At 40.0% G+C, this 27,546-nt stretch overlaps 1 protein-coding gene across 5 annotated transcripts in view; it reads left to right on the plus strand.

Moving 5' to 3' along the window:
- The first annotated feature begins 4,441 nt into the window (after positions 1-4,441).
- SNRK (SNF related kinase) overlaps positions 4,442-27,546 on the plus strand; it is a 55,702-nt gene continuing 32,597 nt past the window's right edge. The window contains exons 1-5 of one of the 5 annotated variants that reach the window (XM_047771296.1): positions 4,442-4,573; positions 7,620-7,669; positions 18,145-18,206; positions 21,099-21,218; positions 21,314-21,787. In XM_047771296.1, coding sequence (XP_047627252.1) covers positions 4,484-4,573; positions 7,620-7,669; positions 18,145-18,206; positions 21,099-21,218; positions 21,314-21,787 — 796 coding nt within the window. In that variant the 5' untranslated portion in view covers positions 4,442-4,483. Of the gene's footprint in view, positions 4,574-4,684; positions 4,704-7,619; positions 7,670-16,584; positions 17,163-18,144; positions 18,207-21,098; positions 21,788-27,546 lie in introns of those variants that run through there. The other 4 variants (XM_047771335.1, XM_047771324.1, XM_047771304.1 and 1 more) reach the window with 4 other exon arrangements.

The raw sequence follows: 27,546 nt of genomic DNA on the forward strand, positions 1-27,546 counted from the left end.
GATCAAGGATCCCGTGTTGCCGTGAGCTGTGGTGTAGGTCACAGATGCGGCTCGGATCCCGAGTTGCTGTGGCTGCGGTGTAGGCCCACGGCTACAGCTCCGATTTGACCCCTAGCCTGGGAACCTCCATATGCCACAGGTGGGGCCATAAAAGACAAAAAGACCAAAACAAACAAACAAAAAAACAAAAAAAACCCAAAAACAGAAAACAAAACTAAACAAAAAACCAACAAAACAAAAATAAAGAGTAAGTAGGAATTCAGGAGATTACAAGTGTAGGAAGTGGAGAAAAGGGGTGGGTGATATTTCCAAGCAGAGGAAACAGAATTGGCAAAGACTTGAAGGTATGAAAAAGCAATTCCCTTTCTAAGACCTTCGAAGGTGGGAGACGTGGTGCACATGGAGATAAAGAGCAGGAAAGGAAGGCAGGGGCCAGATCACAAAGGGCTTCGAAGGCAGTGTGGAAGTCTTTGGACAAAGGATCAAGCAGGATTTGTTAGAGGAACACAGGCATCCTCCTTTTGGCCGGAATTAAACTTTGTATATCTTGGCAACATCATATTGCACCCATTTAAAATGTTTTCATTAATATACTGCTTGTCATATGCTAGGCACTGTTTTAATAATGTGATAATCCTATCAAAAGTGGTTCTCAAATTTGAATCTGCATCAGATTCACCTGGAAGTCTTCTTAAAACAGAGAAACCACTGAGTTTCTAATATAGTAGGTCTGGAGTGGAGCCTGAGAATTTGCATTTCAGTCCAGTTCTCAGGATAAGCTGCTGCTACTGGTCTGGGGTGCTCATTCTGAGAACAATGGCTTTATACCCACCTTATAGGAACAGTATCATTATCATCACCATCATTCCCATTTTACAGAGGAAGAAAGAGAAGGTTAAGCTATCTGCCTCCAAGGCCTTATAACTCTTAGTGATGGGCCTAGCCTTCAATGCCAGAAAATGTCTGCCACGTCTACCAGTTCACAAGTTGCAAACAGGCAGAGTTAAGGGCTGGCATTTTTTTATTTTATTTTATTTTATTTTATTATTATTTTTATTACTCAAATGAATTTATCACATCTGTAGTTGTATAATGATCATAACAGGGCTGGCATTTTCAATCCTTGCTTGCAACTATCAAAAATATACTGGAGTTCCCGTTGTGGTTCAGTGGTTAACAAACCTGACTAGGAACCATGAGGTCGCGGGTTTGATCCCTGGCCTTCCTCAGTGGGTTGAGGATCTGGCATTGCCGTGAGCTGTGGTGTAGGTCGCAGACACGGCTTGGATCCCGAGATGCTGTGGCTCTGGTGTAGGCCGGCGGCTACAGCTCCGATTGGACCCCTAGCCTGGGAACCTCCATTTGCCGAGGGTGTGGCCCTAGAAAAGACCAAAAAAAAAAAAAAATACACACACACACACATAAATATATTACACACACACACACACACACACACACAGGTCTTAACTGACATCTGAGATAAAAGAATTAGAGATGCTAACTGATGCCAAGGGGGTAGTATGGGAAAGTCTTTGGGGAACTCTTTAGGCCAAGTATTATTTTGGTTTTACTCAGATGAAGCCAGGATTCAAATATGCACAAGTATCAATGTACAAAAGGACTAATTAAATACATAAAAGATATCATTATATTAAATGTCACAACTCAAAACTGAACTATATGAGTTCTCAATCTGTTGTTTTCAATATATATATTCAAAATTTTTATTTATTTATTTATTTATTTAGTCCTTTTGTCTTTTCTAGGGCTGCACCCATGCCATATGGAGGTTCCCAGGCTAGGGGTAGAATCAGAGCTGCAGCCGCCAGCCTACACCACAATCACAGCAACGCGGGATCCGAGCCTCATCTGTGACCTACACCACAGCTCACGGCAATGCCAGATCCTCAACCCACTGAGCAAGACCAGGGATCAAACCCGCGACCTCATGGTTCCTAGTCGGATTCATTAACCACTGAGCCACGACGGGAACTCCTAAAATTTTTTAAATAAATTATGAAAGTTAACAGTATCTAGAGAAGGTAACCTTGTTATACACACTACTTTGGGGGTAGTCCCAAGATGAAAAATGGCAATTTCTTCCATGAATTGGATTGCTTTTCACATCTTGATCTAATTTTTATCATCTCCCTGGTTGCTTCTTTCTTTCTTTCTTTTTAGGGTCGCACTTGAAACACATGGAAGTTCCCAGGCTACGCCATAGCCACAGCAATGCCAATCCGAGAAACATCTGTGATCTACACCACAACAATGCCAGATCCTTAACTCACTGAGTGAGGCCAGGGATCGAACCCGAGTCCTCATGGATGCTAGTCAGATTTGTTTCTGCTGAACCACAATGGGAACTCCCCTGGTTGCTTTCCAATAAACAACTTCTTCCTTAAATCAGTGGCATTATGTTATTTCTGAGATCTGACTCACAGAGACTGTAATCCAAGCATGCATGCTCCATCTTGTCGTTTTTTGTAGAATGCTGTATATCTAATTAAAGCTTCTTACAGGTCCATAAAAAGACCTAACATTAAAATATCAGCCTGGGTTGGAGAAAGCCCCAGGGTGGACTGAAGAAGGGGGTTCTTCATTAACAATAAAGGCATTTTGCTTAAATTCAAAGTTAAGTGATCATATATTAATTTGTACTTGAATATTTAAAAATATTGCCTAAGCATAATCAGATCATGTTACCACATTGATAGTGTGGAACTGAAAATGGGTCATGTTCTTGCCAGCAGCACTTCAGCTTCCCAAGAAACACTGGGGATGCATAAATGATTTACCACGTGGCTGGTACGGCATCCCTCTCTGTGGAAGAGAATTTGAGCAGACTTTATTTAAACCAACGTATTATTCTGTTTCTTTCATTTATTTTGCTATTCTTATGCTCTGTTTTCCTTATAGAATTTATTCAAAACCTGAGTGACCCAGCAGCAACATTAATACTTTCTTTTCCTAGGGCTTATCTACTGAAGCCATTGTTCTGTAGTTGCTGTTCTATCTCAGGGGCTAGAGACCTAGCGATAGAGGCCTTTTAACCACTGAAAATCCTCTGGGAGACCATTAGAGTGGTAATTTCGCCCCTTTACTTGGTGACAGGGTTCCCTGAGTAGTGATATCTCCCTAAGGAGAAAAGTGCAAGGCCTTCTCATTTTCCAGCAACAAAGGAAGGAATTCCATAAACCAAGTTAGAAGCTGTGAGTTATTCTTTCTAAGCCAGTGTTATCCCAGAGTTGGAGCCTTGACTCAGCCCTGAGGGTCAGAGACCCCCTTTAATAGAAAACCTTACTTACTACCCTGAGGGTTTGCACCTCCCAACAATCCACTCCTGCTTCCCAGTCATCTTCAGACACCTGGGAGAGAGTCTGAAAGAAGAGCCTTCTGACATTTGCAGGTCCAAAGAGACTTTTGCTAAAGCTATCTAAATTTCTCTTCTCATCCAGACGATTTAATCAAACTTGGAGCACCTAAGCAGTAGTTTTTGTATGTTTTACCCCTGCTTGTGTCTTTCACTGCGAGGGTTCCTTTCTTCCGGGAGGGGTGGAGATCAAGGGAGAATCAGGGAAAAGTAGGTTGGAGAAATCTGGCATCTGGCTTGTCACTCCCTTCCAGGAACCCTGGAGAGCCTAACTCCATTGCGCGCCAAGCTTCCAAGAGTGGGAGACGGGAGCCCTTGCCCCTCTTTGCCACTCTCCCAAACCCAACCTCTGGCCTGCGCTAAGCTCCCTGCGGGAGCCACCCGGCTGGTGACCATGCTGCGGAACCATCTAGTGTACGGTTAATGCCCGGCGTGTTCTGAATCCCTGACTTCATGTTTTAATACTTCCCACGACTTTCCACCTTTCCACGCTTTTCCTGAGGAGGCCGCCTGGCTAGGCAAATGCCTCCCGGTGACCTTTAAAGCCAGCGCTGCATTCAAATGCTGGGTTTTTCTCCTTTTGTTTAAATAGCAACAAAATCAACAAAATTCCTTCAAATTGGATTCCCAGAGAGAAGAAACTGTAGAGAGAGGAAAAAAAAATATATATACGAATACATATTGAACACTTTCCCTATTCTTGCTTAAACTTGTGTCGGGAGATGGGGTGAGCCTTTAAAAGGGTACAATGCCCTCACCCCCGGGGCCCAGGACGCAGAGTCCTGTGAGGATGCGGTCCCTTCTCTCCGATTTCCCCCACTTTTCTGGGGGGAATTGTCCTTTGTCTCTACTGCTTACTCCTTCATCATCCTCTCTCCTGCTTCGGCGCCTCGCCCGCTTCCTACCGCCAGCCGCAGCGCAAACACTGGGGTCGAGAAGCTGCCAGGATGCCCTCCAGCACCACGCTCGCGGGAGCCCGCAGGTGCTCCCCGCCCCGCCCTCCCCGAGGCCCGGCCCCGGCGCACGCGTCATAGTGACGTATGTCTCGCGCAGGCGCATATCGGCCCTCAGCCCCACCCCCCTCCCGCGGCCCGCCGCCCGCTTGGTATTATGATTAGCGCTGGGTGCGGGGATTCGGCGGCCGGGAGGGAGTCTTTGGCGCCGCGGCCGCTGTGGACTGACGCCCGCCTGCCAGCTGAGGTAGGAGCGAGCGCAGAGCTCGGTCAGGCGCCGCGGCCGTGGGCGGGGGTGGGGCCGGCCTCCGCCGCCTAGTCGCCTCGGCGGTTGCCGGGCTGGGCTCTCGGGCCGGGGCGCCCGCCGCAGGCGGAAAGTAAGTTGCGCGCTCCGCGCTCCCCGCGCCGGCCGCGTCTCGGGCCCGGACTGCGGCGGCCCAGACTCGGCACGGCGGCGGCGGCGGCGGCGGCGGGGCCTGGCGGCCTGGCGGCGGGCGGCGGCGGCGGCGGGGCCCGGACGGGAGCGGGCACTGCGGCGGCCGGCCGCGGGCGCACCGAGGCCCTGCCCTTGGGGCCGCAGCGGGATTGCGGCACCTCGGGAGGCGCCCGCATCCCCACGCCCCGCCCCGGAGCGGGCCGAGTGCGGCGTGTATTTTTCACCAAATGTGTTTTCCTTTCTCAAAAGATCTAGCAATCTGGCGCAGCAAGGGAATTCCTTGCTAAAACTGCAGCCGTACAATAGAATGGGGATATTGTTGTCTGTAGAGAAAGGGCATCGGGGTAAGGAAGGAGGAGCATTCCCAAGGGACAGCTAGAATTTTTCAGATTGGAAAACCTCCTTTCTTTTCCATAGTCATCGCCTGTTGATTTCTTTCTGGACCGTTTTACAAAAGCCTTCCTGACTTTAACTTGGACTTGGGATCTAGGAAAGTGACAGCCTTTTATCCTGGGCCGGGAGGGGTGGTCCTGGAGCTGTGCTGTTCCTAACAGTTGGATCAGATAAAATCCAGTGGCTTTATAGGGAGTTCGGTTCAAGTCCAGTATTGGAGAGGTGGGGTTTAGCAGTAGTCAACCGACAGACGTCTGAGGATATAGAATTTTTCAAACTGTCAAGTTACTTTTTCCTCCTTTCCATTTAATTGAGTACATTTTCACAGTCTTAGGAGCAGCTGGTAAAGCTGACTTAATGCGTTTCACGTTTTATGGTGAAAGGTGAAACATGGTGAGCAGGTGATGAACTGCAAGTGTTTGGCAGCCTGTTTAATTTCCACCGGATTCCTATCAAGCATCAGCTGCTTCAGTTTAGGTTCCTTGTATGGGGTTGGGGAACTAGCCCCAAATCAGTCTAATTTATCGGGATGTGTCTCAGTGTACTTTAAAGCCTAGCGTTGTCAAGGTTTATGTAATCAATTTGTTAATTTATGATCTTGCTACATTGCTCTCCAGATTTATAAAATCATTCCCTTGAGGAAATCTGTCTTCAACGTCTGCTTAAATATTTCTGTTGGAATTGGATTCCTGAAGAGGAATGTACTGTACAAGTGGTGATTAAAGTGTTCTAATTAGACAAGTTTCTTTAAAAAAAAAAATCATGTTGATTCTTCTGTTTGACTATCTAATTGTTCCTCTTAGGAAAACAGACGACATTCCCATTTTACAGAACTAGAAATGAAAGAAATTAAATGACATTCCCAAGGTCACATATTGAAGCAGTGTAGTAATTGAAACTGCACTGTGCTAACTTTTCTTAATATTCCATCTTTAAGGCTTTCCAGACAGGGAACTTAGAGTGCTACCTTTCTATTTTTTAAATTTGCAAAATCGACTTTTATTGTTTTCTTTTGTGCAGAAAAGTTACTCTCACCGTATTAATTTTCTACTATTCTAAGTTTTTCTGTATTACTGCAGTAGGATCGATTTGTTTGAAACATACAAGAACCCAGATGTTATGTAATTTTTATTTTTCTAGAACATAAATAAAGATTGGGCCTTTATGGTTCAAATGTAATCTCAAAATCCTAAAATGAAGACTTTCAAATGCCCTTATTAAAATCAAAGGGCTTTCAGATATTTTTACTAGTCTCAAGAAATGCTTTTTGTCTAAACTTTCCTATAGGTGTTTCATACAGAAAGTGAAACTAAATTTAAAAAAAAAGAAACCACCCTATTTTTCGAGATACTGAACAGCCATAGGTCTAAGTATTGACATAAACAAGGCTTGATTTCTTTCCTGAAGCAGCTTGTCCGAGCCTAAGAACACATTATACTGCCCATGAAGAAAAGGGTACAAGTACACTTTCCACATGGTCAGAATTAAAGGATTTAAAAATGTAGACGAGGACCCCTAAAGACTTGGTTTTACTGCATGTAAGCTGTTTGCTTAACAACCAAAAGTTAAGAGTTTTTAGCCAAGATGCTTTGATAAGAAAACTGATACTCAGAATATAGGTACTTCCCAGTGTGCATGCATGTGCAGGTACATTCTTAGAGCAATTTAGGTGGAAAAGCTGAGTGGTTTGTGGCAGTTTTGAAGGTAAACCTAACCTCTGATCTTTTATTCATGGAGCCTTTGGCTATTCTGGGGGCCCCGGGTTGGAGGGTAGCAATAGAAAAGTGAATAAAAACTAGTTCCTCCCTTTATGCTATTGTAAATTTTATTTACACTGAGGTAAACAATGACAGGATCAAGTGCTGTGGTGAGGCATAGGCAAAACTCCTGGGCAAGGAATGATCTGACTTGGGACTGCTTCATCTAGGAGGTGGTGGTGAACCCGTCTTGAAGGACAGGTAGAGGGCCCAGGCAGAGAAGAGGGGAAAGGGCTCCAAGGGTTGAGGGAGGGTGACAAGACAAGGTCAGGTGGTGGAAGAAGAGCTTAGATCCAAGTGGGTAAAAGGGGGTTGAGGAAGTAGAGACAGTGCAGCTATTTTTGTTTTTGTGTTTGTTTTTTTAAGAATCTGGAAAGGAAGGGGGAGGAGTGGGGCAGTAGCTCTGGGGATGGAAGGGGACATATTTGGTATTCTTTTTTAGTTTGGGAGCAGCTAGTGTAAAAACCTCTTGAACCTAGGGGCTCAGGAGTGAACACTGGAAATGTGTTGTCTGTTCTGGATGATCTGGAGCTGCATTATTCACGCTGTGGATCATTTCTCATCTTGTTTTTCTGTATATCTGCTTTGGGTTGAAGCCTTACATCCCATGGGAGAGCCTTTGCTGCTGGTGGTAGGGGAGGAACCTGACTAAAGAGGATTCTTGCTTTGCATTCCCTGAACATTTATTTCTCTCCTGTCACTTGCAGAGCCTCCTGAGATTCTGCTTTGGCACCTCCAGAGTTTGGCCTCTGCTCAGGTAGGCTCTTTCATGACAAAGCAGGCCTCTCTTCCCTCTCCTTACTTGTTATGTTGTATTCCCCAGACTGCTTCATGCGACTACTCAGCAGTTCCTTCAGAGTCGGAAGGCCTTGTCTGCCCTTGCACCATGATGTGTCTCAAAGCAAGATTGGGGAGAGGGGTGTCTGTCTGTCTGTCTCTTTAAACACAGACCCCACCTCAGTTATATGTTGGCCTCAAATGTAATGTGGGTTATGAAATCAGTGCTCCAGCAATGTAGGTTACAGGACTTGTAACTGGTCACATCAAAGCCTCACTGGGCCTCACTTTCTCAGTTGTTTACATGCAGTTATCTTTCTCAAACCCCAAAGACTGTCAGCTCCTCGAAGGCAGAAACCTCTTCTTTGATTTCTGTATCTCCAGGCTAGTGTAATACTTCATGCATAGTCAGTGTACCCAAGAAATGTCATGATGAAGAAACTTAAAAAATCTAAACTTTAATTTGTTGCCCATTAATGGAAACCATAACCCATTTTAATCTGTTTTAATTCAGATGGGTTGGATTGAAATTGTTTTTCAATTAGAATTCCAGAGCTAGCAGCGAATCTTCCACTCTGTACTAACATGCAGTAGATGCCCAGGAAATGTTTGCTCGTGTCCTGTATTCCTGGTCTGAGTGAATGGTCCCAACTGCTGCCACTCTCTACTGGAGTCATTATAGATGTCCCTCTTGCTTTGTGACAACCCCGCCACCCTGCCCTGCATTTTGAGTTCCTGGATTCTGCTTCCTAAACCTGTCTCTTCCATTACATCCTCATCATCACCTCCCAGATACAGGCTGCCCTCATTTTTAAGTCTTTCATCATTTGTCTGGAGACATTTTCAGTAGTCTCCTTACCTGTGTCCAAGCTCTAGTCTTACCCTTCCAATCTGATCTTCCCTTTGCTGCCAGAGTGGTTTAACTGTCATCTCTGATTGCTGTATCCCTGCTCAGGATTCTTCCTTGGCTACTTAATGCCAGCTTTCATTTGTTCATGTAATACAGTGTATGTATATATTTTGGGCAGATGCTTTATTTGCTGGGCCCTGGGATGCAGAGCTGAATAAAATGACATGGGCATTATGTCGGCTGAATTTTTCATGTAGTCTAGTCGGGGGCACATCATTAATCACGTAATCACACAAATAATTACATAACCACAGTTGTGATAAGGGCTGTAATGGAAAAGGACATGATGCTGTGAGAGGACACACGGAGCTGGTGTGCAGGAGTGTGGGAGGGGAAGGCAAGGTGATAGTCAGGAAGGTGACCTTTAAGCTGGGCCCTAAAACATGGTAAGGGCGAGCCATATGTGAGGAATATCCAGCTGATGTGCATGGGATACAAGGACGTTTGGCTATCTGGCCCTTACCTACCTCTCTGACCTTGTCTCATGCTCCGCATGTATTGCTGTCCCAGTCACACTAAGGCTTCTTGCCCACCACTGCCAGCTTCTTCCCAAGGCAGATTTAGGGGAAAGAACACCTCTTGTGGCATCCTTGTTCCAGTCAGAGATGTAAACAGTGTAGGGCAGCGGCCTTCCTGTTATATCCGGTACAGGCATTTAGGGGCAGTTTCATGGGCTAGTTAGAGGTGAGGGGATATTGATACCAAAATGAGATGGGGAACTTAAATACACAGCCCCTCTCAAATATCAGACTCTCCTGGGAGGAAGCCAGTTGTGAAAAGCTGAGGAAAAGACTCCTTGGGTGATTTTGATCCTACTCACACCTTGCTAATGTGTACCATCCCATTTAGCTTTCATAATAACTGTCCAAGGTGGTGATTATCTTTGTTTTATAGATAAAGAACATGCCTGTTGGCAGAAGTTGAGTAACTCCTCGGGCTCCAGATTCTGTGGTACTCTGTTGTGCTATGATGCTGCTCCTCATATTTGCTGAATAAATTTGATCATTTTAAAATCATTTTTAATGAATTTTGGTCATTTTTGTCTTTTTATTTATTTATTTTTAGGGCCACACCCACAGCATGTGGAGGTTCCCAGGCTAGGGGTTGAATCGGAGCTGTAGCTGCTAGCCTACACCGCAGCCAGAGCAATGCCAAGTCTGAGCCCTGTCTGGGACCTACACCACAGCTCAAGGCAATGCTGGATCCTTAACCCACTGAGTGAGACCAGGAAACGAACCTGTGTCCTCATAGATGCTAGTCAGATTCGTTTCCACTGAGCCATGACGGGAACTCCCTAATTTTGGTCATTTTTAAAGTGCATCTCAGAAATTCCCATGTGGCGCAATGGGTTAAGGATTCCATTGCAGCAGCTGTGGCACAGGTCTCAACTGTAGTGCCAGTTCCAGGGAACTGCCACATGCTTCAGGTGTGGCAAACAAACAAACAAACCATAAAGTGCATCTCTATGGTGAAGATAATAAGAAAAGTTGACTCTCTGGTACTTTGAAATGTGACTCTTAGCTGCTGTCCCAGCTTTTCTCTGATGGTCCCTCCCCTTCTATGTACAGACATGCGTCTTAGGTCATTATATTGTCTTCACATTGAGTAGCTAGGGGAAAACGAATAATGTATCTAACTGGGTTTAATATTCAGCCACATTGCTTCTTCTCTATTAAAGAAATTATATTTTAGGTAATGTAAGATTCACTATTACAGTATAACTTATCTAGGTACAGTTCATTTTAGATTTAGGACACTATACTAACGAATACTTGTTGGGCAGATTATGGAGCTAAAGTGTCCTATATTCATGGATCTCTTTAAAGTAGCCCAAATATTATTGAAAAGTCGACTATAATTTTGTTATAAGACTCATTTCTGTATAAACCTATTTAGATTAGTAGATTTGTAGGAAAGTAGTATGGGTAATAATGAGAAAGATATAAATCAAAACAAAAATTGATGTTTTATGGGACTTTGAACAGTGAACTGTGTAAATTGGTTTACATTTTCTAAGGACCTTTTTTTTTCCCCCAGCATTGGACAAAAGTAGAGCGGTTGAACTTTAAAGTTTAGTTTTCTGTTTTACCTCATTTTCTACAGGTTAAACAGTTCTCCTTTTTTTGGCATAAAGCATCATGAGTACTAGAGAAGAAATTTGGGATGAGAATATTCAGTGTATAGTTTCAAGGCTTGATTTTTATCTTTTGTTCTTCTATTTTATGAGTACTTGCTGATCCTTTTGTGAAGGGAAATGCTTTTTCAGAAACAAATGAAGAGAATGTAATTTGCAGAGTATATTAAAATTGCAGGTAGGGTAAGGATAAATTTTTTAGAGCAGAAAATAGAACCTTCCTAAACTGTACTGAAATTACTTGCTTGGCGTTGGCTCTTCTGTGCCACTGGGGAAGAATCTTGCCATCACAAAATTGTATGCAAACTCTTAAAGGTGAAGTTATATATTCAAGGTGCTGTTCAATTTTAGATGACCAGTACTTATTTCACTGTTTTTTTGAATGGTTATTTGTCTGTAATTTCCTTTCTCAACTTAAAAAGCAGTTTCTGAGCATTTCAGAAAGTTTTTGCTGGAATTATTTGTTCATAATATTTATTAGGTGGATCTTTGATGGCACTAGGAAAGTTCCTCTGTTTTAATTTTTTTTTTTTTTTTTGCTTTTTAGGGCCACACCCGAGGCATATGGAAGTTCCCAGACTAGGGATCGAATCAGAACTATAGCTACTGGCCTATGCCACAGCAACTGGAAGTTCCTCTTTTTAATTGATTGCTGGGTCAGGTAAATTGTGTGGCATGTTAGAATTGGCGGAACAACAGAAATGTCAAATTGGATTCATTTTAGTGCTGTTGTTTCCATAGGAATTAGAAAGGCTTAGGTCAAAGGGAGGCATTGCATTATTGCAGGAAAAAATGCAGGCCCCAGGAGTCAACTTAAGCATCTCTTACCTGGGCGTAGAACTGGTGCATAGAAACTCCTTAGCCTGTTTGACCCTGCTTTCTTATCTGTAAAACGTAATACTTCCATTATATTCCTGGTTGTGAGGAATAACTTATATTACACATGCAAAGAGTCCAGTGCATACATAGATTCACAGTAGTTGAATTGTTTACTTTTTTTGAAACCCGAATTAAAACTAGAATTCTAAAATGGTCATTTGTGGCAGTAAAAGACATTTTTAAAATTTGAAATGAGACAATGAAAGAAAAGTTGACTGTAGTTTTGTTATAAGACTCATTTCTATAGAAACCTATTTAGTAGATTTGTAGGAAAGTGGTATGGGTAATAATGAGAAAGATACAATAAGTCAAAACAAAAATTGCTGTTTTATGGGACTTTAAAGTGAACAGTGAACTTTGTAAATTGGTTTACATTTTCTAAGGACCTTATTCTTAGGTTGCTTTCATGTTAATACCTAGAGTTTTCTTCCTCTGTTGAGGCCTCATATCAGCTCTGTGATGTGAAGCTGCTTCTGTGCATTTTAAACTCTTTAATGACGCTTTAATTAACCTTAAGTATAAGTCAGAAATATGTGGTGAGAAGTTCCTGTTGTGGCTCAGCAGAAACGAACCCAACTAGTATGCATGAGGATGCAGGTTCAATCCCTGGCCTCACTCAGTGGGTTAAGGATCTGGTGTTGCTGTGAGCTGTGGTGTAGGTCGTAGATGCGGCTTGCATCTTGCATTGCTGTGGCCATGGACAGCTGTAGCTCCGATTCGACTCCTGTAGCTAGCAACTTCCGTATGCCACAGGTGGGGCCCTAAAGAGAAAAAAAACAGGGGTATGTAGTGCATTATTTAATCTGGCAAGTTTTCCATTGGTCTTGAGAAGGTAAGAGTTCCTCACAGTGCCCTAAAAAGGGAGCCACTAGGTAGTTTTCAGGATCATCACTCTTAACCCCTTTAAACTTATCTCTTCACCCATGCTGGCCTTCTCCTTTCTGAAGCCACCCAGCTGTATGCACTCACTCTCTGCTGCCTGTTGCCCTGCTTTCAGGAATGATGTGGGCTGCCCTGTCCTTTGGGATCCTGCCTTTAGTATCCTCTGCTCTTGCTTTGACAGAACTTGCCTAAGTTAACCTGTGTAATTATATGTAGATAACTTATTTATAAGATTCTAAAGGAACAACGACTCTGTTATGTTCTACACAATTAGGGCTCAAATATTTGCTAATAAAAATCGACTCTGTTCCTGTTCCTTCCTCAGCCTGAAGGAATTGCCTACCTTGTTCCACAGGGGGGGTATAATATTTCATTCAGTATGTCTTATTTATTCAGATTACATAAATAGGCTTTAAAGACTATATTTTCAGGAAAATTGATTTATACATCTCCATGGAAAAATAAATTGGATGAATAATTATGTATAGAAATTCAAAATTTTATTAACCTCTGCTTTTCCTAGATTATGAAGGCACATTTACTGCTTAAGATTTGAAAATACCAGGAAAGCATAAAGAGAAAAAAATTTATAATCTTACCAATTTAACATTTGGTATTATTAATATATATGCAGACAAATTATATACTTTAAAAAAATTGGGGTCACATGCAATGAAATTTGGTATGTGAATTTATTAACATTTTATTGTGACAATTTCCCATGAGATTAAATAGCTTCAAAATAATAGCTGTGTAGTGTTAATGTTAGGTATACCATTTCCTTATTGTAGACCTTTTGGTTGTTTTTTTTTTTAATATATAAATATCACTGAACATTGTTAAATATAAATGTCCTTGTCTTTAAGACTTAAATAAATCTAGTAGTAGGAGTATTAAATCAAGGGTATTAATTATTTTAAGGGTCTTGATACAGGTATTGCCAAATTGCTTTTCAGAAAGATAATTTGCAGTCCCAACAGTGTGAGAGAATCCCCAAGTGATTCTGCCTTTTAAGTCAAAGTCAATGAAATGTTAGGTGCCAGTATTTTTGTCCATGGATTAGTTCCCCCCCCCCCAGCATTCTTTTTTTCGACCACTATTTCATGACCATCCTCGTCATAATATCATCAGGGGGTTAAAAAGATGATAGGGAGTTAAAATGAATTTTGACAGTATTAATGAAAGCTTTGGAAGAGAGATTTAGATATGTTTTAAAATTCTCCATAATTCCAACTTGTGTTGCATTTTCCTGGCAAAGGAGTAATTGTGGGTTGGCTTTATTTATTTTGGAGTAATTTCTACACACCAGCTTGTGCTTAAGTCATTTATTATGTGGGCAGTTTATGCCAGGGCTGTCACTGTACTAATTTTTTAAGTCAGAGTTATCCTCAGGTAGAAATGGTGACATGCTTAGCATTTTTCATCACTTGATAATAAGAGACAACTCTCTTTAGAAATTTGAACTTACTGTCTGTGCTGCTAGTCCAGGTTTTGTGGCTTGGATGTTAACCCCTTTTGCTCTTTAAATGATAAGTACTACCCTCCATTAGTTAATAGATTGCCTGACTCCTGAATACATTCAAATTCCTTGGTATGTCCTGGAATGTAGCTTATTTTACTTACAGGAAATAAAGGTTACTTAAACCAGCACTTTAGGGATTGATCTGCACTGATTGGCAACCCAGTCACTGCCTGGAGAGACTGGAGTTGGCTTTTCAGCCTAACATTCCTGGTCACCTCAATGGCCCCAAGTCCATAAAATTGACTGCCTGGAAGAAATTTTACAGAACACACTTTAGTAGGCAGTTAACTCCCCTTGGAAAACACTTTATTAGACATTTGGAGGTACAGTTTTGCCTGTTATGACATTTCTTATAATAAACGATTGGCTGCAGTCTTCTAATTTGTGGTTTCCATCTTGACTCCGTCCAGTGGCTACAATCTGATACCACCTGATAGCTAACGTGGTAATGTTCAACCCATCAGCACAGAATTCTGGATTCTTCCATAGTGGGGGATCTGTTGACTGGTTTGTGGTTTTTTCATCTTAGATTTATAGCTTATACTGATAACACCCAGGAGGAGTAGAATATTGTTTAGATGAAAAGAACAGCAGTGGCAACTGCCTGGCAGGGTTGTGTTTATTTTGCTTGTCCTGGAGGTTATTGATATTTCTGGAGGATTGAGTCTACTGTCTCCTTGTCAACCTGTACCATTTTTGTGATAGGTATTTTTGAAGTTTTAGCAGCAAGATCAGTATGGTAGTTTTCATGGAGAGAGTGTTAAGTTCCTCCACTTAAGTGGCTTTGCTCTAAACATGTAGTTGAGTCTGATATTTCACATGAGTAAGAGTTACGGTTTTCTTTCTTTTCTTTTCTTTTTTTTTTTTTTTGGTGTTTGTAAAAGATACCAGGTGATTTCCATGGTATCACCTGGAATACAGTTTAAATACAGTTTTATTTAAATACAGTTTTATTTAAATACAGTTTTATTTAAAACTTTAAATACAGTTTTATTGTGGCTTTACCAATACTCATCTTATAGCTGTCTGTATTGGAGGGAGGATTTTGGAACAGATTTTTTTTTTAAGCGTGTGACTTGTTTGGGAGGGTTTTGTGTGTTTGAATATTGGTCATCTGGTTTAGGAGGGAAATTTAAAATATCCCAAGCAGAGTGTAGGGATGCTATAGAAGTAGCGTAATTTTTGTACATGGCCCTTTCTGTGTGATCTGCTTTCTCATTCCTTGGATTGGTTCATAATGATTACCCATGCAGAGCCACCTTTGTTCATTGTGCTCTTCCCCACCTCTCCTGGGGAGAGGTGTGAGTAGGACACCTTTGTTTGAAACACAGACCACACTGCAGAGGTGATGATGTCAGTGAAAAGCTATAAGTGAATTTTGACAAGAATAACAGGGTGAATTCCAAATTAACAGTAGGTTTAACAGAGGCTGGTTCTACAACTGTTTTCAGCAGCTTACAAAATGTGTGTAGGGCCACCCACACTTCCTTCCTCTTCTCCAGCCACACCCGCACACTTCGGTTGCTTCTCTCTTTAGTAAACGGGGAGACTATCAGTGTATTCTTGCAACACATGCTAGTACTTGTTTCTCAAACGTGAATTTTTTGACTGGATGGCCTATTTCATTTAGGTCCAGCCTAGTTATAAGCATGTGTGAGCACATGCGAAATGAGAAGACAACTTTAGAATGGCCTAACTTGCTTTGCACTTTTAAAAGATGCCATTTTAGCTATGTTGTTGCTTAAAATAGTGATTTAGAAGAGTTTAGTGCTTAGAAAAATGTTCTTCAGGTAACAGAGGAAAAAGTAGTCATAAGACTTCATATGCAATATCTTAGCTTTGTAAAGAAGCATAGATGTGTAGAATATATACTCAAACTTTAAGAGAGGTCATCCTAGATGAGATTATAGGTGTTTTTTGTTTTGTCTTTAATCTATGGTGCTTTTCTGCAATTTCCAAATTTTCTAAGGTAAACTTTGTATTGTTTTGTGGAGAGAAATACTTAGAAAATTGTTACAGCCCTCCCCCCATGTGTATATGTGTGTGTTATTTTCTAAAAATAATTGTGTCCAACATAAATTATACATAGAAAAGAATTTGGAGGGCTGTGTAACAAAATGTTAACAGCATTAACACATTATCACAGGGTAGAATAATGGATGATTTTTTAAAAACTTCCTTCTTTTCCGATTGTCCTTTTTTCCTATACTGCACAGATATTTCTTTCATAATTGAAACAAAAACACTAAAAGGAAAGTAATAGGTCTGCTTTTGGGTCTCTGCCTTTGCCTTTAAGTCCAGATGTGACTTTTTTGCCCTCAAGGTTGCTAATTAAATAATACAATTGAAAAGAAAAAAAAAAAAAAGGAAGTTCCTTGTGGTGCAGTGGGTTAAGGATTTGGCATTGCTACAGCTGTGGCTTGGGTTTGATCTCTGGCCTGGGAACTTGCCCATGCTGCGGGCTTGGCCAAAAAGAAAAAAGTTGCTTTGTTAGGAAAGATATAAAGGATTATTTAGTCCTTTTTTGCAAGGATAGAGTTGATAGAATGTCATCTTAGTATCATTTTAAAAGCAAATACTTAGCTTTTGTGGGATACTTTAGAGAAAAATCATCAGACTTTGATACCCAACTAGAGATTAATTTCTGTATCAATCTCTATCACCCATTTCCAGTTAGGTACATTTAAGGAAACTAAGCAGTAGAATTTTTCTGAAAACAGAAGCAGGATGATAGGTCAGTAAATTCAGTCTCTTGAAGTAGAAGACTAAAAGAATTTCTGCTTGGGTGGGGAGGTCATCATCAGTGTAACAATGAGATGGTGGTGGTAGGTAGTATTTATTGAATGTTTTCTCTGTGCTAGGCTTTATTTTAAACAGTGCCTTTATGAATTTATTTAATCCTCACCACAATCTGTGAGGTGCTTTTACTACTAACGTTTTCTAATATGGAAATGGACCATAGAGAGAGATGAGGTTTTGCTCAGGTTCAGTGGATAGTGAGCTGGGATTCAGAGCCAGTCGTCAGCCACACTGGATTACTGCACTGCCTTGCCAGAGACTATGGATAAAACAGGCTGTTGGAGAGAGAGAAGCAGGCACGAGTAATGGGAAGAGCTACTATATTTCACTTGGAGCTGAAGGAACAGGTAGGCGTTCCAGGGTTTACCTGTTGCTAGACGTGGGCCTGTGCCCATGACTTTGCTGGCTGTATCTGTGTTGTAGCTCTCTTTCATCTCTTCATCCCCTCATTCCTCGAAATAAACTTGTTTTCACATCCACCTTTCCTTCTCTCTCCTTTCACCTTTCCTGCTTCTCCCCAAGTTTCCCTGGGTGAACTCACCTATAGTATTGTGTAAGTGCCTTGGCCTAGTTTGAATGTTTAGGACTTTTAGTTATTTGTGTGGTATTTTAGTGTTATGCAAAGGCCTTCAAGGCCATGTCAGTCATTTTTCCCTCACTGTGCCACAAATTGAGATATCAGTGATCCTCTTACATTCTCTCTGTTCATAGTTTCATTTTTACTGTCAGATGGAAAATCTCTAATGCAAAGGTGTTTTGTGTTCCCTGATGCTGGCATTGATTTCTGCTGACCTGGCATTGAGGCCATTGTGTTGCAAAGGTTGTCCTCCTTGGCTATTGGACTGAGTGTTTCATGAACCCAGAGGGGACTTCTGCAGGCAAGTTGGGCTTCGAAGCCAGGCTGAGCAGGATTGGAACTGCAGACTGCTACTTATTGGGCAGGTTGAGCCTCCTTGTACTTATCGCGCAGGCTCCTAGTGAGACTTCAGTGCAATGTGAATTTGTGCTTGTTACCCAGGAGGCATTTGGAAAATGGTGACTTTATTGTTGCTTATTGTTATTCTTTCCTCCTCCTTCCAGTGGAATAATTTTTTTTATTTGTCTACCTTGACCAGCATCTATGTATCTGTTCACTGTGAAATATCTGTTGACTTAAGAATCCATGAATGGGTTGTAATTCATAGAGAGGAGAAAGATAATGGGAGGGTCACTGAAGACACATTTTCCATTTTTACATGTTTGGATCCAGCCTTAAAGTTTATATTCTAACTTTAAACACAATTAAAGTAAACTTTTAAACTAAAAAAATTTTTTTGTGTTTTCTTTTAGGGGAAAGAAGCAACCAACAAAATACAGTAATAACAAGGATTATTCACGGTGGAGTTTGGAGGGTATGTCTTGGAGCTGGAAGAGTCACCTTTATATAAGCCACATCTGAACAATTGGCATTGGTGTTCAGAATGATTTTCAGGCATTGCAATATCCTCAAAGATCAAAAATGATTTCATTATTTCCTATGCTACTTGAAATACACTTCATAGTGGGATTAAACAGTTAGTACTTAAAAAGATGTTCAATAACAAGGATCTTTTTCCTACCAACTTTGAGTTACTCGTAACTTCCTGTTTTTAGATATACAGTTGGAGTTTCATAGGCAGTGAAAAAGGTTATGTATACCCAAAAAAGTACCAGAAAATTAAATTCTTCCATATGTTGTGGGTGAGGCCTGAAAAAGAAAAAGGAAAAGAAATGTGATTTTGTTTCTGAAGTTAATTTGCAGAAACAGTGTAGCATAAGTGGTTAAAGCACCGATTTTGATGTCAGGGTAGCCCTGAGTTCAAATCCCAGCTCTTTTACACACTGGCCTGTAGCCTAGGCCAAGTTACTAGGCCTCAAAATGATACTAATAATTCCTATCTCCAAGGGCAGTTGTAAGCTTTAAATGAGGGTGATGTAAAGCATTTGGTAGGTGACTAGCATATTGTACTCATTCAGTGAATGCTAGTTGGTATTTGTCATTATATTAATTACTGAAATATAAGAAACATTAATAAACATATTAACATTGGCTTTTTAAGCATATATACGTATATGTGTGTCTGTATATGCACATATGTGATTTTTGTGTGTGTGTCTTTTTAGGGCTATCCTACGGCATATGGAGTTTCCAAGGCTAGGGGTTGAGACAAAGCTGTAGCCACTGGTTTGCGCCACAGCCACAGCAATGCCAGATCGGAGCTGTGTCTGTAACTTACACCGCAGCTTACGGCAACGCCAGATCCTTAACCCACTGAGCAAGGCCAGAGATCAAACCTGCGTCTTCACAGATGCTAGTGAGATACTAGTCATGTTGATTTCTGCTGAGCCACGACGGGAACTCCTTATATATGTATTTCTTGAAGTGACCCCAAATACATGATTATTTCAGTTTGCATGGGAAAATGACTGTGCCTCTTTCATGGTATTTTAATTCTTAGATATTGTTATCCTAAATTTAATAACCTTTAGAGTGGCTGAATGTTTGTAAGAGGTGTATGCTTTATAATAAGAATTCAGTTTGAATCTTAGCTGCAGCACTTACTTGGAACACAGTGATTTCTTGGCTGTAAAATGGGAATAACACTGACCTCTTTGGATTATTACGATCCAGTGACACAATCCAATTTGATACATTTTGACCAAATACATATAGTAGGTTTTCAAGAAATGTTAGCTTTTCTTTTGTTCTTTTAAGCAAAAATGAGATGTAAAGGTTTTTTAATGTTAGTACCTTTTATAAACTACTTTGTTTTGTGTACAATTTAGTTTTTTGGGATGTTTTCATCTAAATGGAATAAGTAAGTACTGTTCTTAACAAAAAAAAAAAAAGAAAAAATGTGAAACTATATACTGGGAGCATCAGAAAAGACTTCCCTGAAGGGATGAATATACACAAGTAGGAAAGAACATCTTTGGAGATTGTTCTCTTTTTCATTAGATTTTGTTATTTAATTATTTTAAATTTTGTTCGGAAAAAAATGATAGTGGGAGTTCAGTCTCTGAGATTCAAAGTGATGTCTTAATTTGTGTAATTATATACATTAAAAAATTTTTTTGAGTCATCATTTGTGAGAATCTAGTTTTGTATTTTAAGGTTTACACTATAAAGGTTGAGAATTTTAAATTCGCTATGAAATGATGTCTTTAAAGACAAATGTTTTTTAAGACATAAATGATTTAAGAATACATGCTTGTCTGTTCTTGACATATCAGCACATCATGGTAGGTTTTGTTTGAGAGTTGAAAACTGTAATAAGGAAAAGCATAATTGCTAAGAACAGTGATTACCAGTCAGCAAATATTTATTAAGCACCTACTGCATTCTAGGCACTAGTGTATAAGAGCAAACAATTGCTTTGTAAACATTTTGAAAAAAAAAGTAGCAATTTAAAATTCAACAAAATTTTAATTACCTGTGATATGTAAAACACTGTTCTAGGCATTAGGGGAGGGTAGAAGGAAAAGAAATAGAACTGTAGAGTCCTTAAGAACCTTGTGGTCTCAAGATAAAGATAATGTATACAAAAACCTATTGGATAAGACCACCTGGGATGGATGTGTCCGTGGTGTTTTGGAGATACAGAGAAGGGAAGGTGATCTCAGCTGGGAGAGTTAGCGAAGACTTCACTGAAGGGATTATATAGGAAACAGTGCTAGTTTTGGAAGAATGAAAAAATTGTTGGTTTCTGTCCAGATGTCTATCCTGTGTGTTTTCCTTTTCTTGTCAATCCCTGACTTGTTATTAAAGATGCCAATGGAAATTACTTTTGTAAAATTTTCTTTTAAAACATAGTTTATCAGAGTTCCTTGGTGGGTCAGTGGGTAAAATCTGTCATTGTCCTTGCTGTGGCTCTGGTCATTGCTGTGGCGTGGCTTCGATCCCTGGCCCGGGGACTTCTACATGCTGCGGGTGTGACCAGTATAAGTGAATAGTATCCATTCCAAAGCTTAAAAAAAAAAAAAAGACACATAGCTCATCAAACTTGCCAGCTTTATTTCTGCCATCACCAAAAAATCGTTTCAACAAACTAATTTTTTATCAGCTCATAAAATTAAAATGGTGTTTAAATTCTCAACCTTTATAATGTAAACCCTAAATATGTAAATAGGTTATTATAAATGCCCCTGACTCATTTTATGTCTCAAATTTACTTCAAGCTTCTCTGAAAATAAAACTTAAAAACAGAATGAAGCTCTAAGAGGAAAAGTCACAGAAACTTAATTTCGTCTCTCTTATTTTGTAGATGTCCATGGCAACATTGAAAATGAATTCCTTATTTTCACCAGATTTATGAGAAGATTCATTTTAAACAGTCTAAATACTTTTTCTTCTGTTGGAACAGCATGGCAGGATTCAAGCGAGGGTATGATGGGAAGATTGCTGGATTATATGATCTGGATAAAACCTTGGGTCGAGGTCATTTTGCGGTGGTTAAACTTGCCAGGCATGTCTTTACAGGTGAAAAAGTGGCAGTAAAAGTTATTGACAAGACAAAATTGGACACTCTAGCCACTGGTCATCTTTTCCAAGAAGTGAGATGCATGAAACTAGTGCAGCATCCTAACATCGTACGCCTTTACGAAGTTATCGACACCCAGACCAAACTGTATCTTATTCTAGAGCTTGGGGATGGAGGAGACATGTTTGATTACATAATGAAACACGAGGAGGGACTTAATGAAGACTTGGCCAAGAAGTACTTTGCTCAGATAGTTCATGCCATATCTTATTGCCATAAGCTCCATGTGGTTCATAGAGACTTAAAACCCGAAAATGTGGTCTTCTTTGAAAAACAAGGTCTTGTAAAGTTGACAGACTTTGGTTTCAGCAACAAATTTCAACCAGGGAAGAAGCTCACCACAAGCTGTGGATCTCTTGCATATTCTGCACCAGAAATTCTGCTTGGTGATGAGTATGATGCCCCTGCAGTAGGTAGGTAACCTTCCAATATTTGCCCTCTTGAATTCTTCCGGCTAGCGTGTAGTTGGTTATATTGGTTATTGTTTATCTAAAAGAGAATCTCTGTTAAATGGGTTAACAGATTGGGTTTCATGAATGCCATGTTTCCCTAAAACTGGCAATTTGTTTATTTTACCCTTTAGATAGCTAATGGCCAAAGTGTATTTGTCGGCACAAAGGAAAATGAGTAAGTTACCTTTCAGGGTAACTTGTCACCTGCCCATTTTAGTTTTTTTAAGGTCTGAGTACTTTTCCTGTCTTCTTAGATTTCTTCTAGTCATCTCCTTCCTGTGAATACTTTTTAACAGTCATGAGACCCATATTAGAAAGGTGCTGTGAATATTACAGAGCAGTGTGAAGAATTGGTCATTGGAATAATTTATTGTGACCTTGAACAGTGTGCCTAACTTCTGTTTGCTTCATTTCCTCATCCATAAAATAGAATTAGATCAGATGCAGGTGTCATACATTATCTTGTTTACTTTTCACAATGACCCATGCAGTGGTTATTGTCCATCTCATTGTGCAGGATAGGAAATTGATTTACAGAGTGCTTGCTGTGTGGTAGATTCCAGAAGAGTGGTAGCACTTGGCATTTCCAACGACCCTCTGCCTTCACCCCAACATATTTTTGCAATCCCACTCACTTGTCATGAGTAATTTGTGTTTTTCTTTTTTTGCTTTTTAGGGCCACACCCCCAGCATGTGAAAGTTCTCAGGCTAGGGTTTGAATCAGAGCTATAGCTGCTGGTCTACACCACAGCCACAACAACATGGGATCCAAGCTGTGTTTGTGACCTACACCATAGCTCATTGTATCACCAGATCCTTAAACCACTGAGCTAGGCCAGGGATCATACCCACGTCTTCATGGACACTAGTTGGGTTCATTAACTGCTGAACCACAATGGGAACTCCTAGTTGTTCTTCCTTTTTTTTTTTTTTTCTTCTTTTTAAGGCCTCACCTGTGGCATATGGAGGTTCCCAGGCTAGGGGTCTAATCAGAGCTGTAGCCCCTGACCTACACCACAGTCACAGCAGTGTAGGATCTGAGCCATGTCTGTGACCTACACCACAGCTCACGGCAACACCAGATCTTTAACCCACTGAGCAAGGCCAAGAATCGAACCCACAACCTCATGGTTACTGATTGGGTTCGTTAACCACTGAACCATGACAGGAACTCCCCTAGTAGTTCTTTATTTAGTTTTTTGAGGAACCTCTATATTGTTCTCCAGAGTAGTCGAACCAATTTATATTCCCACCAGCAGTGTTGGAGGGTTCCCTTTTTTCCACACCCTCTTCAGCATTTATTGTTTGTAGACTTTTTGATGATGGTCATTCTGATGTGAGGTGACACCTCATTGTAGTTTTGATTTGCATTTCTCTAATAATTAATGATATTGAACATCTTTTCAAGTGTGTTTTAACCATCTGTATGTTTTCTTTGGAGAAACGTCTATTTGGATGACCTTTTTTTGATTGAGTTGTTTGTTTTTTTGATAAGGCTGTATAAGATGTTTGTGTGTTTTGGGGATGAATTCCTTATTGGTCACTTCATTTGCAAAGGTTTCCCTACATTCTGTGGGTTGTCTTTTCATTTTTTAAGTGATTTTCTTTGATGTGTAGAAGCTTTTAATTAGGTCCCGTTTGTTTGTTTTTGTTTTTATTTTCATTGCTTTAGGAGGTGGATCCGAAAAGATATTCCTGTGGTTTATGTCAAAGAGTATTCTGCCTGTGTTTTCCCCTAAGAGTTTTATAGTATCTGTCCTCACATTTAGGTCTTTATCCGTTTTGGGCCTTTTTTTTTTTTTTTTTTTCCCTGTGGTGTAAGATAATGTTCTAATTTCATTCTTTTATGTGTAGCTATCCAGTTTTCCCGGTATCGCTTATTGAAGCGGCTGTCTTTTCTTCGTTGTATATTCTTATCTCCTTTGTCAAAGATTGATCATAGATGCACAGGTTTATTTCTGGGCTTTCTAGCCTATTCCACTGATAATACCGTACTGTTTTGATGGCTATAGCTTTGTAGTATAGCCTGAAATTAGGGAGCCGATTTCTCCAGCTCCATTTTTCTTTTCCTTTTTTTATTGTCTATGTTAGTTGTTTTACAGTGTTCTGTCAATTTCTGCTGTACAGCAAAGTGACCCAGTCATACATATATATAGATATTCACTTTTTTCACATTATCCTCTATCATGTTGGCTCTGCTTTTCTTTCTCAACATTGCTTTGGCTTTTCATGTTTGTATACAAGTTTAATTATTTTTTTGTTCTAGTTCTGTGAAAAATACCATTAGTAGAGATAGAGATTGCACTGAATCTGTAGATTGCTTTGGGTAGTATAGTCATTTTGACAATGTTGATTCTTCCAATCCAAGTTCATGGTGTTTCTTTCCATCAGTTTGTGTCATCTTGTCTCCTTCATCAGTGTCTTAGAGTTTTCAGAATACAGTTTTTTTGCCTTTTTAGGTAGGTTTATTCCCAAGTATTTTATTATCTTTGAAGTGATGGTAAATGGGATTGTTTCCTTAATTTTTCTTTTTCATCTTTCATTGTTAGTGTATGGGAATGCAAAAGATTTCCATGTATTAACTTTGTATCTGGCAATGCAGTTTTTTTTTTTTTTTTAACTGAATTCATTGATGAACTCCAGTAATTCTCCCATTGTGTCCTTAGGGTTTTCTATGTACATATCATGTCATTTGCAAACAGTGATAGTTTTACTTCCTCTTTTTCAATTTGGATTCCTTTTATTTCTTCTTCCTCTCTGATTGTCATAGTAGAACTTGCAAAACTATGTTGAATAACAGTGATGAGAGTGGACATCCTTGTCTTGTTCCTAATCATAGTGAAAATGCTTTCAGCTTTTCACCATTGAGAATGGTGTTAGCTGTGGGTTGGTCATATGTGTTATGCCCTTTAATATGTTGAGAAAGCTTCCCTGTATGCCCATATTGGAGAGGTTTTTATCAAAAATGGGTGTTGAATCTTGTGAAAAGCTTTTTCTGCATCTCTTGAGATGATCATATGGTTTTTGTTCTTCAGTTTGTTAATGTGGTATATATCACATTGATTGTTTTGTGGTTATTGAAAAATCCTTGCATCCCTGGGATAAATCCCACTTATGGTGTATGATTTTTAAAATTTATTGTTGGATTAGGTTTGCTGATAATTTTGTAGAGGATTTTTGTGCCTATGTTCATTAATGATACTAATCTGTAATTTTCTTTTTTTGTGGTGTCATTGTCTGGTTTTGGTATTATGGTGATGTTGTCCTCATAGAATGAGCTTAGAAGTGTTCTTCCTCCGCAACTTTGGAAGACTTTCAGAAGGATAGGTGTTAACTCTTCTCTAAATGTTTGATAGAATTTGCCTGTGAGGCCATCTGGTCCCGAACTTGTGTTTTTTGGAAGTTTTTAAATCACGGTTTCGATTTCAGAACTTGTGATGGGTTTATTCATATTTTCTATTTCTTCCTTTTCAGCCTTGGACGGTTGTACTATTCTAAGAATTTGTCTATTTCTTCTAGGTTGTCAATTTTACTGGCATATAGTTGCTTATAGTATTGTCTTGTGATTGTTTGTGTCTTGTTGGTGTCAGTTGTAATTTCTCCTTTTTCATTTCCAGTTTTATTGATTGGAGCCCTCTTCCTTTTTTTTGTCTTAAGTCTGGCTAAAAGTTTATCAATTTTGTTTACCTTTTAAGAGAACTAGCTTTTAGTTTCATTGATCTTTTCTGTTGTTTTCTTCATCTCTATTTCATTTATTTCTGCTCTGATCTTCATGATTTCTTTCTACTAACTTTGGGTATTGTTTGTTTTTCTTTCTCTAGTTGCTTTAGTTGTAAGGTTAGGTTATTTGCACTTTTTCTTATTTCTCAAGGTGAGATTGTATTGCTATAAAATTCCCTCTGAGAATTGCTTTTGCTAAATCCCATAGGTTTTGGACCAGTGTATCTTCATTGTCATTTGTCTCTAGGCCTTTTTTTTTTTGATTTCCTCTTTGATTTCTTCAAAGATCCATTGGTTGTTGAGAAGCACATTGTTTAGCCTCCATGTATTTCTGGGGTTTTTTTTTTTTTGCATTGTTTTTCTTGTGGTTGATTTCTAGTCTCATAACATTATGGTTGGAAAAAATGCTTGATATGATTTTATGATTTCAGTTTTCTTAATTTTTTTCTTCTTCTTTTTAGGGCCGCACCTGTGGCATATGGAAGTTCCTTGGCTAGGCATCAAATTGGAGCTGGAGCTGCAGCTGTCAGCCCATGCCACAGCCATAGAAATGCCAGATCTCAGCCAGATCTGCAACCTGCACCACAGCTCATGGCAATGCCTGATCCCTAACCCTAACCTGAGCTGGGCCAGGGATCAAACCCACATGCTCATGGATACTAGTCAGGATCATTACTGCTGTGCCACAATGGGAACTCCTAGTTTTCTTAAATTTACTGAGGCTTGATTTGTGGCCCAAGATGTGATCTGTACTGGAGAATGTTCTATGTGCACTAGATTGAGAAGAAAGTGTATTCTGCTGCTTTCGGATGAAATGTCCTATAAATATCAATTAAGCCTGTCTGGTCTAGTGTGTCCTTTAAGGCCTGTGTTTATTGATTTTCTGTCTAGATGATCTGTCCATTGCTGAAAGTGGGGTGTTACAATCCCCCATTATTATTGTGTTATTCTCATTTTGTTCTTTTATGTCTGTTAGCAGTTGGCTTATATATCGAGGTGTTCCTGTTTTTGGTCCATATATATTTATAATTATTATATCTTCTGGGATTGATCCCTTGTTGTTTGTAATTCTTTAGAGAAGATTTGTGAAAAATTCCCCAAGTCTTTGTCTGAAAAATGTTATCATAGTTGAATGATGATTTGGCTGGGTATAGAAGTACATATTCAGAATCATTTTCTTCTCAACTTTGGAGATATTTTGCTGTCATCTTTTATTTCTGAAATTGTTGGGACAAAGTGATGTGAGATTAATTTTCTTTTCATTGTTGGTCTATACATTTCATTTATTCTGTAAAGCATAGTTTAACACTTCTGGTAATGCTCCATTAAGTGGTTTTTCTTGGGTATTAGTTTTTCTTTTTGATATACTTGATTCCTCTCTGATGCTAGTCATTTTTCCTATGTGTTCAGGGATTATTAGTTGTGTGTTTATCTCTTTTTTGAGCTTCCCTAATAGTCTGTATGAATACAATGCCTGTGTAACCTCAAGTGGCTGTGGGAGAGAAGCAGAGTATAGCTTGGTATCTGGCATTACTGTTTGATAGACTGTTGGTACGTCTCTGCCACTGGTGCCCACGGTTACTCTTCCCACCTGGAACAAATACCTGCTTGTTCGTGCTTGGTGTGTTACAAGGTGGGAGGGATTTACTCATCCCTCTAATGGTTGTCTTGGTGCAATTCCTTCCTGATTCCAGTCTGTATCTTCTAGAAAGGAGCACCACAGAAGTTCCTACCAGCTGGTTTCCTTTCAGTCTGATCCCGTGGGCCATCCGCCTTTGCTGTTACACCTAGGAATTTGGGGAGAAGGAGAGCTAGCTCTTGCTCAGTGAGCTATTGGTTCAGTCACCTTTGTTGGCTTTCAAGAATGTGTATTAAATTGACTTCAGTGAGTTAGAAAGGAAAGGGAATAAATGATATGTGTGAAAAATCCTGAAATCTCTCATTGCAATCTTAGGAATTCCTGTGGTAGAGATTGCGGTGTAGCAGTGTATGTGGTAGAA

The sequence above is a fragment of the Phacochoerus africanus genome, chromosome 1 (genome assembly GCF_016906955.1).
Source record: "Phacochoerus africanus isolate WHEZ1 chromosome 1, ROS_Pafr_v1, whole genome shotgun sequence".
NCBI classification, from domain to species: Eukaryota; Metazoa; Chordata; class Mammalia; order Artiodactyla; family Suidae; genus Phacochoerus; species Phacochoerus africanus.